Genomic DNA, 12,728 nt, shown 5'->3' with positions numbered 1-12,728 from the left:
TGTAGAAACTACAACAAAAGACGAGCCTACCTAATTAGGATTTAGACAATTCTCAACCAGTGACTGTTGACAAAAATATCTCTCATATCTTAATTTACATTAGGACAAGTAAAGAAGTGCGTACGCTTAACGCAATATATCCATATATTCCTATTCTTCCGTGTGATATAAACAATAATAATATCAAATTCTTCACACGGATAAATTACGTCCATTGTGAAAAAAAGTTTGAACTACCCTCCGATGAATTTTTATAAAGTCGTATAAGCGTACGCATTCCCTTATTAAAGATATAATTAAACTTAAACTCATCAGCATGTAAGTACTTACTTGAACTTTGATTTAAGAAATATCAATAGCATCTATGGATTCAGACTTTAAATTTGCTCTTTCACTTTTGGCCGTTGTTCGAAATCGGTGGACCAAATATAAATATAAATATACATAAATTTTATGATACATAACTACAAATGTGTGATAAATGCAAAAATATTAACAATATTTCATACATCCTAGCGTTACCTTGAATCGATAGATCGGTCTGAGATTACGTGTCTCGTTCGTGACACGGAGCGGAATTTAGAATTAAAGCCAAATACTATGAAACTTGAAATTCTTCCAATGTGACTCGAGACGGCGATATTGTACCGTAAATATACTTTGTGCACGAAACGCACATATAGAAAAATATCAAGTACCGAGTTCGTATCTTAAAATACTATAATTTACAAAAAAAAACTTTTCAGAACAAGATTAATCGCGTGATATGATTTTAAAATCTATTTGTCCTTAGAAAAAAAAAAAAATTATAAAGTGTCAGTAGTAAAATTTGTATCGTATAAAACTTCGTGTCGACCACGTTTATCCTAAAAGTAATTAAATATACCCTTTAACATGATTTGGCTCGTAGTGTTCACAGTTTATCCGATAGATTACAAGAGAGACGTATCCCTATCACAAACGCGCTAGTAACATTAAATTAAATACAACAGCACCTATCATTTGATATACATAATAATATAATATATTGAATATAAAAATATTCAAAATCATATATAATTCCAATGGAGAGGACAAATAAAACGTAGATACAACTATGCAATGGTCCATTTATTTTGTAATAATATAAAAATGTTTTAGTAAATATCACTAATCATACCGATGAGACAACAAAAGCTTCACAACGAGGGCACGATGCGAGATTGGTAAGTTTTGTACAATCTTTGCCTTGCAACTAAGTAAATAAAATAAATACAAAGCCTTTATTCGGCCTTTGTCATTTGGCCCTGCAACTACCAAACCAAAATAAATAAACAAATTTAAGACGAAATGATCAAATCATCACAGCGGAAACAATCCTACAGAACTATAGACTTCGATAATTGAAATAAACAAAACAGAAGCCCAGATAACTAAGTAAATATTACTAACACAGATACGTAAGCAAAAACAAAATGACTGAATCTATTTTTCGGAGCAAAGATTGACCAATCTCTGTATGACTAGTTCATTACATTAAAAATTTCTGACAAAAACATTTTACATCTCAACGATAGACAAAAATAGATACTCCTAAGAGCTACTCGATAGAGCAAATCTATAACTATTTAAGAGACGACAACTGACTTTTTCACTAAATAAAAATGGTATAAATCTTTTTCTTGTAATTTAATTGAACAAAAAAAAAACTTTACATTTTAGAATTGCCATATCTAGTAGTTCAATAAAAAATGTTAACAATCTGGCAACACCTTACTCAACTGTCATTCGTGCGGACAAAGATGTACCGACCAATCAGAAGCGATTTCGAGACACGCGACGTAGTGATCACGCCCACAGCTAACACACACTCAAATACATACACACATTTGTACTACGCCAGTATGCTACCCGCTATTACTAACAAAGGCGGCTCGCTGTCGGGCAACTCCCGAAAAATCAATTTAAAATCTAATATGAACTAACAAATAAAATGCATCTAACGTCGCTGCGATTTTAAGTCAGACCATACGGAGGAACGACGCGAATACTGACAAAAAATATAATTTCTACACCTAACACGACCTTAATCGAAATAATTTGTGAAATATCAATCGCAATGAAGAACAGTTCGTCACATGTAAAAGCTACTTAACGACTAATAGAGATACCCGACAGCGCTCGCGCTAAAGAAGACAGTTCATAAAAAATCAAGGATTAATTACCACTAAGCTAACCTTACGTACACCATAGTTATAAAACACTAGGAAAGTTTTGGAAGGGGGAGGGGGGAATAAAAATGAGGAGTAATAAGTCTCGCTGAGAAGTTTGTTGGAACACACGATGTTTTCATTAACCTAAGAGCGTCGCTCGACTTTGTTCACAGTACCGCAATATCAATCGAACGCCATCTACCGCTTCACCGCGTAACCTATCTAACTAAACCAGCGTCAATACTTCTAACGACACGATGACACTTAATATGGATATTTGAACCATACAAAGCCGCATACACCGCAACGCTAAATTACATTACAAGTTATCCACTGTTTATTAACAACGCACGATCAGAGAGACGATTAATACGACACTTAGTTCAATTTTAAGAGTATTCTTATTTATTTTTATGAAAAATACAGATTAAAAAATGTTTTGACACGGCATAAGCAACAGTTTACAATTTATGATTGTCTTTGGTCGAAGTCGAAAAGAGATCAAAAAAAATGTTTGATGATCTAGGGATCTCTGTAAATCGTCTCAATAGCCGTAACGCATTAAATGATCTATATTGCAGAGTCATCTAGTTCAAAACCGAGAATCTTAACATTGCATAACATACCCAGATTTTATACCTAAATAATATACAGTGGAGGAATTTAAAGACTAATTGGTAAATGGACGTTTGACAATTTGTCGACGATTTTGTGCATCGTTTTCACATGTTTTAAGAAACACTTAATTTTACAACATTATCGAAACTTATTTTTACAACATTATCGGAATTTATTTTTACGTCAAATTTATAAACGCATAAAAGTATAATGATTTAATATATATAATTATATACATCTTTATAAAATATAATTTAAGATATAAATTGAAAAAAAAAACTGCTTAGTTTTTAATAAAAAAAAAACTTAAAAAAAAATTCCATTTTGATTTCAAACCAAGTTCCGATGACATACTATAAAATATATTGTATCATTCCTCAACTGTATAATTATTATTATTAAACTAAGCGTAAATTTGCCGACAAAATATCGTGTTGAAAAAATATTCATCTCTCGATTCAATAATAATTTATATTTGACATAATTTGCACGGTCCAAATGTTGGTTCGACTTAAACGTCGACTTAAAAAAAAAAACACATCTACCCGCAGTCGGGTCGCGATTGCACAGATAGTTAAAAAACTTAACTAAGCCGTATCACCGACAGAAAACTTCGAAATAATTCGAAAAAGATTGAAATGAGCAATGTCCATACACTAAATACTAACACGCGAGTCTCCTACACACTGGACAGTAACTATAATATTAATCTATATTATTTTTGTCAATAACTAATTTGTAACTAATCCAGTGAACAGAGACAACATTCGTTTTACTATAATACACATTCAATTACAATATTACTAAGGCAGTTTACTAACGAGACACGCTATTGATTTCAGTTATAAAATATGAACATTATTAATTATTTCGACATTTAAACAGGCAAAAGAAATTAACGTAACGAATGATTTTTAACGTTAATTCGTTTTTTAAAATTGAGTATCTCGTTTATGATATAATGCTACCAACTTTTAGAACATAATTTATAAAAAATATTATTATTACATTTTAGTGAATTATTACATTGAAAGAATTATAAGACACGTTTGCATTTAAACTGTGATATAAAATAATATTTTGTACATTAAAATACATAAAAAATCAAAAATAATATTTCCTTTATATATACATATGTGCTTGGTAGCACACACAGAGAAGACCAAATTGAAAAACAACACAACGGTATTTCAATATTGGGAAAAGATCGTAGACGATCATTATAACCATGATATATATAAAACAAAAATAACAAATAAATTGTATTTGATTGATTTTATTTTAATTATACAAACGTGTCCTTACAAAACCAGAGTTATATAGTTCAATACAGCAACTGTCGTGCAAAAATTGTGTTATTATCGCAAATTGCCATTTTCTAAATAAGTCTTTAGTGCAACCACATCGAAGATTTATTATTAATTTAATTAACAAAAACCCGAGATAACAAAACTAGACAGAAAAATAGATGAAGACTCACGTTACTTTCACTAATTGACAATTTGCGACACATTTTTTCACGACAGCGGTTCTAAACCATTACGAACAAACGAAAACTGAACAAAAAAGAAAACTGTCAAATTGCTACTGTCATTAACTGACAATTTGTGACATATCGTTTCAAGTCAGCGGTTTTCAACAATTTACGAGCGAACGTTTCTAAAAGTTGGTAGACCTCACCCTCACGTGTTGGATGCGCGGTCGCGGCGTTGGAGTTGGTGCTGGTGTTGGTGTTGGTGTTGGTGCTGTTGTTGGTGTTGGTGCTGGTGCTTGGAGCGCGACGCGTGCTACCTGCGCCCGATCAGCCCGTTACTGTTGCCGCTCGAGCTCGGACACATCTCGAGCTCGACTAGCAGCGGGAAGTGATCTGGAAACGAAAAATATTGTTTTCTAAAGGGGGTGATAGACGTGCGAGTAAGTTCGCGAACTTGGGGCTCGACGACCTTTTTCGCTAGTGTGTCAACCTACGTACGCGTACTTTAAAATCGCCGAGTAAGTTCGTTAGCGATCCGATAAGTTTGAAATTTTGCTCGTAGTCCGCCTCCGCTCGTGCGTGTGGCAGCACTGCGAACCGTGAGCCACCAATTTTAACCGACTTTCAAAAAAGGAGGAGGTTTTCAATTCGATTCAGAACTTTGAGAACTTTTGACTGGGTAGGCTGATTTTCATGATTTTTATTTTAATCAAAAAGTAGTGTGTGTCGTGTGGTCCCATTTAAATTTGACTGCGATCTAATAAGTAGTTTTTGGGTTATATCTAATAATTCGTATTTACTTGACTGTTTTTTCGTCTGCCTACGATGTGTTACTTGTCGATGTAATTGAAGTCAGTTTTTTTTAAATCACCATTATTTTTCGCTAGTCCGTGGACGCGCAACGCTTGTAGTGTAGGTATTTGTAATTTTTATTACTTTTGATTGAGAAATTACTCAAAATGAATTATTTCAGAACTTCGTCTTTTTTGTTTTTTAAAATGTCATACGATAGAATTTCTAAATAACACAAAGCTTCTTCTATCAACGACATTGCAATACAGAATGAGTAAGCTTCACGTGTGTCACCGACGTCGAGCCGAGTAAGTTCGCGATCTTCAAAACCGCGTTCTTTAAGTTCGTACGTCTATCACCTCCTTAAGGTTTACGCGAATTTCACTCATTATAACAAAACGACTTTTTCAACCATGGTCACGGGAGGACTAGGAAACCCCCGTGACCATGGTTACTGTATAATATCCGAAATGTCGGCCATCTAAAAAATCCGAAAAAGTTGTTTCATTATAATGAACGAAAAATATTATGGGTTATATCGACGTACGATATATTCTGATTAACAATATGAGTCAACAGGGTTGTCTTAGTGTTCATAATATACATCGAGTGGAATTTTACCGTTTTAGACACCACCCTCCCTCCTCCCCACCGTACCTCGGAGAGCACGTTAAGCTGTCGGTCTCGACTGTTATAATAAATACCTGATAGCCATCGTCACTTCATAAATAAGATTTTATCGTTATTAAAAAAAACTTTCAAATTATGCAAAAAAAATATTGAACTTTCTTAGTTCCCCCCCCCCCCCCCGATTTGCGATCGTATATAATGTACTGGATACTATATTTTTTTTTATGTCACTAGGTCGGCAAACAAGCGTACGGCTCACCTGATGGTAAGCGATTACCGTAGCTTATAGACGCCTGCAACACCAGAAGCATCGCAAGCGCGTTGCCGACCCAATCCCCAATCCCCCCGGAGCTCTGGTCACCTTACTCACCAACAGAAACACAATACTGCTTGAAAACAGTATTATTTTGCTGTGATCTTCTGTAAGGTCGACGTACTACCCCAGTCGGGCTGCTCCATATTTTGAGCAGGAAATTCCTGCTGTGCCCTACCTCAGTATATAAAAAAAATTCACGACTTAAAAATTTTCAACTAAGTAAAATTTGTATTGTACAAAATACTGCGAGCTTATCAAATTGATCATAAAACATGTAATTGAGTATGCATAATTGACACAAAGGCATGCAAAAGGTAGGTTAAAGTGACTTAGAATAAATCTTCTACCTATACAGGTAGACTAGGTTTAAATAGATACAAAAAATTAAACTTGTATTATAAATTATACTTTAATTTATAACCAGTTTTTGATAATATTCATATTTTAATAATGATCAACATTTAATAATGTTGATGTAGTAATCTACGGCTATAAAATAAACACATTATTTTTTTTTCTAATGATGCTGGAAAAAACCTTACATCAATTATATAATCTTAAATGGTTTTTATAAAGATAAGAGCCTATTTCGGTCGATATTCGCCCGAGAGTTTTTTTGTAGACATGACAATGTGACCTTAGGTTTTTTTTAATGACCATTACGTGTGGTCTATTCTTTTTAGGTTTTTTTTTTTTTTGTATCTCAGTAAGACCAATTTAATGAGTTAGAAATAATTGTCATTATTATTTTTATTAAGATCTAATACTTTGTTTATGGTTTTCTATTTGACCAAGTAATCTTTAACAAAATTTTACTATAGACAAATAACAAATAAATAAATATACACAGATTTTTTTTTTGCCAAATTTATGGTTATGGTTAATGGCAACTTACTGACGGCATTGATCGGGGTCTAAGGTAATATGAAAACTTACTGGACCTCCAACATTTGATAATAATAAGGCTATTGAGAGTAAGATTTTATTATTTTATTTTTATATATTTTTTACCTGAAGGTATGTGTGGATGGGGACAGCCGACGACCTTATGCTCGCGGAACCAATCCTGTGATAACGGGCCCAGCAACCCTAAGGGCGTCATCGACTGCTTGCTGTAGAATATGTAGTCAATGATACCTTTGAAGTCAAATCTGAAATGGAATTAGATTTCTTATTTTATTACTAGATAAATATGAACTTCAAATGATTCATGTTTAATTTTTTCGTTTTTTTTATTATTGCAAACAATTGACATAATTTAACAATTATCCAAATTACATAAGATTTATAAAATAAACGATGCCATGTAATTCTAGTAGCTTTAATTAGTAAGACTATCAAAAATATCAAGATTAATGATAAAATATATTGGAAGTAATATTTAAAAAAAATCTAAGGAGGAAAGTGATTAGCACAATGGAATGGATTACAATAATTTTCAAAAAGTACTAATAACAAAAGGAAGTGAGTGAGAGATAATATAATATACGAGTATACGTCGTTAAGAGACTAGGTACTATTAGATTAAAGACCAACCTTTACACTTTTCTAAGTTAGAACTATTTTATTAAAATTTTCTTTAAATGTAAATATGCAGTAAAATATGAAATAAATAAATAACAAGGTATATAAAACTTAAACAACCCGTCTCGTGTAGTGGCGCGTGTGCTATGTACGCGCCTGAAAGTTAGCGGTTTGCGGGTTCGATTCCCGCTTGGGATGGACATTTATATTTGCGCAAATATTTGTATCCGGTTTGGATGTTTGTAATTGTAGGTCTCCCCACCGTGCTTCAGAGAGCACGTTAAGCTGTCGGTCCCAGTTGTTGTCATAAATACCTGAAGCGTTCGTCACTCACAGTAGGGAATATATCCTCCAACCCACAATGGAGCAGCGTGGTGGATTGAGCTCTATCCTCTCCTATATGGAGAGGTCAAACCCAGCTATAGGATGTTGCAGGCTGAATCGTATATAAAACTCACGTGTAATTAGTGTAGGGCATGATGTCCTCACTGTAAGCGGAAGCCAGCTTGAAATTGTGCGTGAATTCATGCTCTGAACCGGGCATACGTCTTAACGATGTCGCGTAACCCAATTCTTTGAAATCTCGGTGATCAGCAGACACACGGCCTGATGATAGGAACTCCACAACTCCTGCAAGATTTTTTTTATTTTTATTTTTTACTGTAAATTATACAGTAAACAAGGAGGCAAGTCGCTTGACCTTAAATTATTCATCCTGCCAATAAGCTTTTATCGGTCAACGTCAAAGAAGTTCGACGAATTACCAAAATAAAGGGAAATTGGTTCCTTAAAATTATTTTTGTTTAGAATTGAAGCACGAAAAATACGAATCTATGCCGACTGGAAGGTCGAATACCTGAACCTTAAAGTTTTTGGTATATATTAAGTAGTGGATAGTATAAACTCACCACTATCCGGTAGAGAATTGAAGTCCCCACATAGTAACAGTTGCACGTTGTCCTTCTGTCCTGAAAGACGCAATGTTCTTGCGGAATCGTCTAAAATTGACCTCAGTTCGTTACTGAGCATCATAGTTTGGATTAGTTTGACATCACAAAATTCTGGGTCCCAGTGTATGTGTGCGGTACACACTAGAATAGGTTGTGCTAGAGTCGACGAGTCTGTTGGTATACCTGGAACCAGTAAAAACCGGATTAATCTAGTTTAACTGCGGTAAATAATACTGCTTTCAAGCAGTGCTGAGTTCCTGTGGAGAGTAAAGTGGCCAGAAATCATGGGGAGGGTTAGGCGTAGAGTCGGCAACGCGTCTGTGATGCTTCTGGTATTGCAGGCGTCTATAAGCTATGGCAATCGCTTAACATAAGAAGGACCTTACGCTTGTTTTCCGACCTAGTTGTATAAGAAAAGCTTGTAATCTACCAAAATTAAGTGTTCGCTTACACCGAAATGTTGAAATGTTATTTTCAATTTTAAGTATCACAAAAGATTCGTGCTATAATCATATTGCTCAACTACGAAAACTGTTCTTATATAACGAAACAGGTTTTATATATTATTTTCATTATAAAGTTGCTATCAATTAATTAAAAAAAAAGGTTAAATTATAAAAAATAAAGTTGATGTAACGAGTTACTGATAATTTGGGTATACTTTTATTAAAGATTGATCGTTAAAATTTACTGCGTACGAAAACATTTGGACAAAAAAAATATTAAATCACGTTTACCGTTTTCCCACGCTGCTTCCTTGGTCTTTAATAAGGCAGCGAGCCCGATGTTGTCTTTCGGCATCACTCGGTTCAACATATTATCCGAACCTTCGCTATTAGCCATTGCTAGTTGATTAAATTCAATTAGATGTTCCTTTACTAATGAGAATCTGTCGGTAAATAAATTCCTGTTAATAACTTACATAATTAAAAATTATATTTAGCCAAAATGTTAAAGAATGATGCGTGAAATGAGTAATGGTTCAAAAAGGGCCTCTTTCACTGGTTACTGATAAAGTTAGCTGGCGGATAAAGGCATCTAATAGATAAAAGTTGTTGATATTTTTTCAACGTCAAACTCTACTTTATCCATCAGATATATTAATTGTAACCTGTGAACCCAGAAATGTTTGTTTATTAATTAAGGTAAAATAGGCCCTGAGGTTTAGTTAAACCTCTCTCTACTAATAGATATATCAATAATATATGTGCGAGATAGACTTCATCAATAATTGGTGCAACAGGCCTTAAATAATTATCAACGTAAAATAATAAGCTTATACAATTATGTAATATATAAATGTTATTTATTTTTTTCGCGTATCTTCTAACGTATTTATTTTTCATGATCATTTGCTATTTTTTCTCTTCTACAATTAGGAGAAAGCGCTGAGGTAGTTGTTTGTTCATAGTTTATATATTACATACGTAAGGAAATAACCAGCAAACGGGCAGTCAGTGTCATTTGATATGATCACTGTTACTTATGAACAATCAACAGAACGATCTTCGGGTCGAAATCAATTTGCGTTGAGGGAACATGACAAGAGCAATACGACACGTTCTACTCTACCTACGAGTACACTCTACAGTACGCTGTTATCCTTCGTTTGTGTATAGTTATATACTAATTTTGTTTAAATTTTTCATTAAAACATGACACAAAATGTAAATTAATCTTCTATACATACAAATAAATAAAATTGGAGTGCCTGTTTGTCATATTAAAATAACCACTTTTTAACTAAATTCGTATGCATGTATACACGGTACGCTTTTTACTAAATGCATATGGATATACACGGATGCATATACACGGTACCTGTACCATAATAATATTTTTTACAATTTTTGTCTGTCTGTCTGTTTGTTCCGACGCATTTCTGAAACGGCTGGACCGATTTTGACGGGACTTTCACTGGCAGATAGCTGATGTAGTAAGGAGTAACACAGGCTACTTTTATTTTAGAAATTTATTTATTTTATAACTCTGCGAACCAAACAATAACTTTTTTGTGCACGCGGACGAAGTCGCGAGCACAGCTAGTATACTTTATACGATCATAATTTTTACCGGGACATTCGAGTAAATTTTTCATTACTTTTATTTTAAAAAAAAGAAGACTCTTAATCGACTATTCAATTACGTGCAAATTAGAGATTTATTTGTTCTGCCTTTATAAATCTTTACATTACGGTGTTATAATGAATACCATTTAATACCGCCTTTCGAATTCTTAAAGGTAATATAAATATTGACTTACTTAGCAGATCTAAAAAAGATGGCACAACCATCAACATATTTTCGTTCCGATTCGGACATTGTCTTTGCGCGTGATTTCGGCGAGAAAATACCATCATAACCGTCTTGCTTCAGTTCCGGGAGAAAAAAATGATAAAACTGATCCGTTTCCACTTCCTGTTAACAGAAAAAAGAACAATTAAAAAAGGTATTGTATATATATTAAGATAATTTTAACTATATTTATCTCTAGCTTTAATATCATAGGTTTAATTATTTTCTAATGTTTACGCGAATTTTACTCATTATAATGAAACAACTTTTTCGGATTTCATCGCAGTTTATTAAATTTTTACGTTTTTAGACAATGGTTGCTGTTAAAGTATTTGAAACGTCGGACATCTAAAAAATTTTATAAATCGCGATAAAATTCGAAAAAGATGTTTCATAGGTTTAATTGTAAAATTACTAGAAGTTGAATTCTTAAGCTCAGTTTAAAGGAATCATTTGGAAATACTGTGTTTTAAAACATACTTTGAGACATACCCGCCAACGCAATGGATAGATATAGCACAGTGGATTAACCTTCGAACCATTTCAAAGGCTTTCTTTGGTCAGTGATTAGGTCACTCACTTCTCGAAAAACATCGTAAAATATAGGTTTTATGATCTCGTAACCACAACAACTTGGAATAGGACAATTCCAACCTATCTCCAAACCAAACGTTCTATTCCAATACGACAACAACAATCTTCAAATCAACATCCAATACATATGATAATCTCATAAGTCATCAATTGGAAAATCACTAACCTGTAAACTAATGATGTCAGCAGAATAATGCCTAATCTCGTCAAGGATGCCCTTCTTCCTGTAGTCCCACTCGAGTGCCCAGCTCGGGCAGTAGCCGTACATCTGTCTAGTCGCGTACTTGTCGCATAGGACATTGTAGCACATCACTGTGAATATGCCTGAAAAATAATGCAATAAGCATTTAATTCACCAATGCTATTTATACCCATTTTTTATATTGGAATGTAAAGTAAAAATATTTACAAATGTAACACCGCCAGGTATAAATGGCTTCTTGACGACTTTTGACAAGATTTGAATTATAATACTAACGTTTTATTACAACGAAAATATTTCCGTAATCTTTTTAGACATTAATATTTGATTTATTGTTAATATGTTGCAGATGATGATATTGAGAATTTTAATTCCTAACTTTGAGCAGTTAATGAAAAAAAAAACGGATTCGTTCAAAGAGGATAGGTGAATAAATTGGGGTAACGACAAAAGTTATCTTCTATTGAAGGGAAGTCAAAGAATAATGTAGTAAAATTAAGATAGTTTAACCGGTGTGCAGAATCTCTCATGTACAAGAAACCACAGAATCATTTAAAAAATATAAATACATACATAGCAATGAATATTAAAAAAAATAACGAAACAAAAAATATTAAAGCAGTTTCCCACACAAAAGCTTGATCATTCTTGCTTTATACGCTTGATCAAAACATACCTTGCAATAACACTATACATTAGTAAAGAACTTTACATAAATAAGTTCTAATTCGACCTCGGCCAATTATTAAACCGCTGTCTGATTGTAGGCGCCAGTAAGCAAAACTAAATCAATAAAAACGGGAATTTCCCCGACAGTTAAAGGCCTTTCCGCCAGGTTACGACTTACGTAGCCTGTTCAGTTGTTAAGGAAAAAAACGAAAAGCTAAATTAATTTCGTGTTGTTTAAAATTTTCTAGTGATTAAATAACATTGGTGGAAAATTTCGGGTGTAGAGTTTGATTGTGATAAATTTGTTTGTAAGAAACAAACAATCCGCTTCGACAGTGCACGTGTGCCTACGCATAAAAATATACGTTTAACTATTTCATAATTTGTCTCTATCTACATGCGTCATTTATTTCATTACATTTTAATCACTTCTGACAATCCATTAAAAATGACATTGATGTTAAAAAAAATA

General features: G+C 33.4%; 1 protein-coding gene across 1 annotated transcript; it reads right to left on the bottom strand.

Annotated features, from left to right (window-relative positions):
- Positions 1-4,597: 4,597 nt before the first annotated feature.
- On the bottom strand, positions 4,598-11,709 carry LOC123657939 (CCR4-NOT transcription complex subunit 6). Its single transcript, XM_045593423.1, has 7 exons — positions 11,552-11,709; positions 10,760-10,914; positions 9,228-9,385; positions 8,455-8,667; positions 8,005-8,176; positions 7,034-7,173; positions 4,598-4,677 (listed from the first exon to the last, which is right to left on the bottom strand). Exons 1-7 carry the CDS (start codon positions 11,693-11,695, stop codon positions 4,598-4,600), a joined length of 1,062 nt encoding a protein of 353 aa, XP_045449379.1. The 5' UTR covers positions 11,696-11,709.
- Positions 11,710-12,728: the final 1,019 nt, after the last annotated feature.

Source organism: Melitaea cinxia, chromosome 11 (genome assembly GCF_905220565.1).
Source record: "Melitaea cinxia chromosome 11, ilMelCinx1.1, whole genome shotgun sequence".
NCBI classification, from domain to species: Eukaryota; Metazoa; Arthropoda; class Insecta; order Lepidoptera; family Nymphalidae; genus Melitaea; species Melitaea cinxia.
The sequence above is the reverse complement of the archived record's forward strand: the minus strand, read 5'-3'. Positions and strand labels throughout refer to the sequence as shown.

Excerpts from the sequence above, each read along its gene's own strand:
- LOC123657939 (XM_045593423.1), bottom strand. The coding sequence starts at position 11,695 with ATGTGCTACAATGTCCTATGCGACAAGTACGCGACTAGACAGATGTAC. Across the intron at positions 10,915-11,551 it reads CTGACATCATTAGTTTACAG|GAAGTGGAAACGGATCAGTT; the intron begins GTTAGTGATTTT and ends TTCTGTTAACAG. Across the intron at positions 8,177-8,454 it reads CAATTCTCTACCGGATAGTG|GAGTTGTGGAGTTCCTATCA; the intron begins GTGAGTTTATAC and ends AAAATCTTGCAG.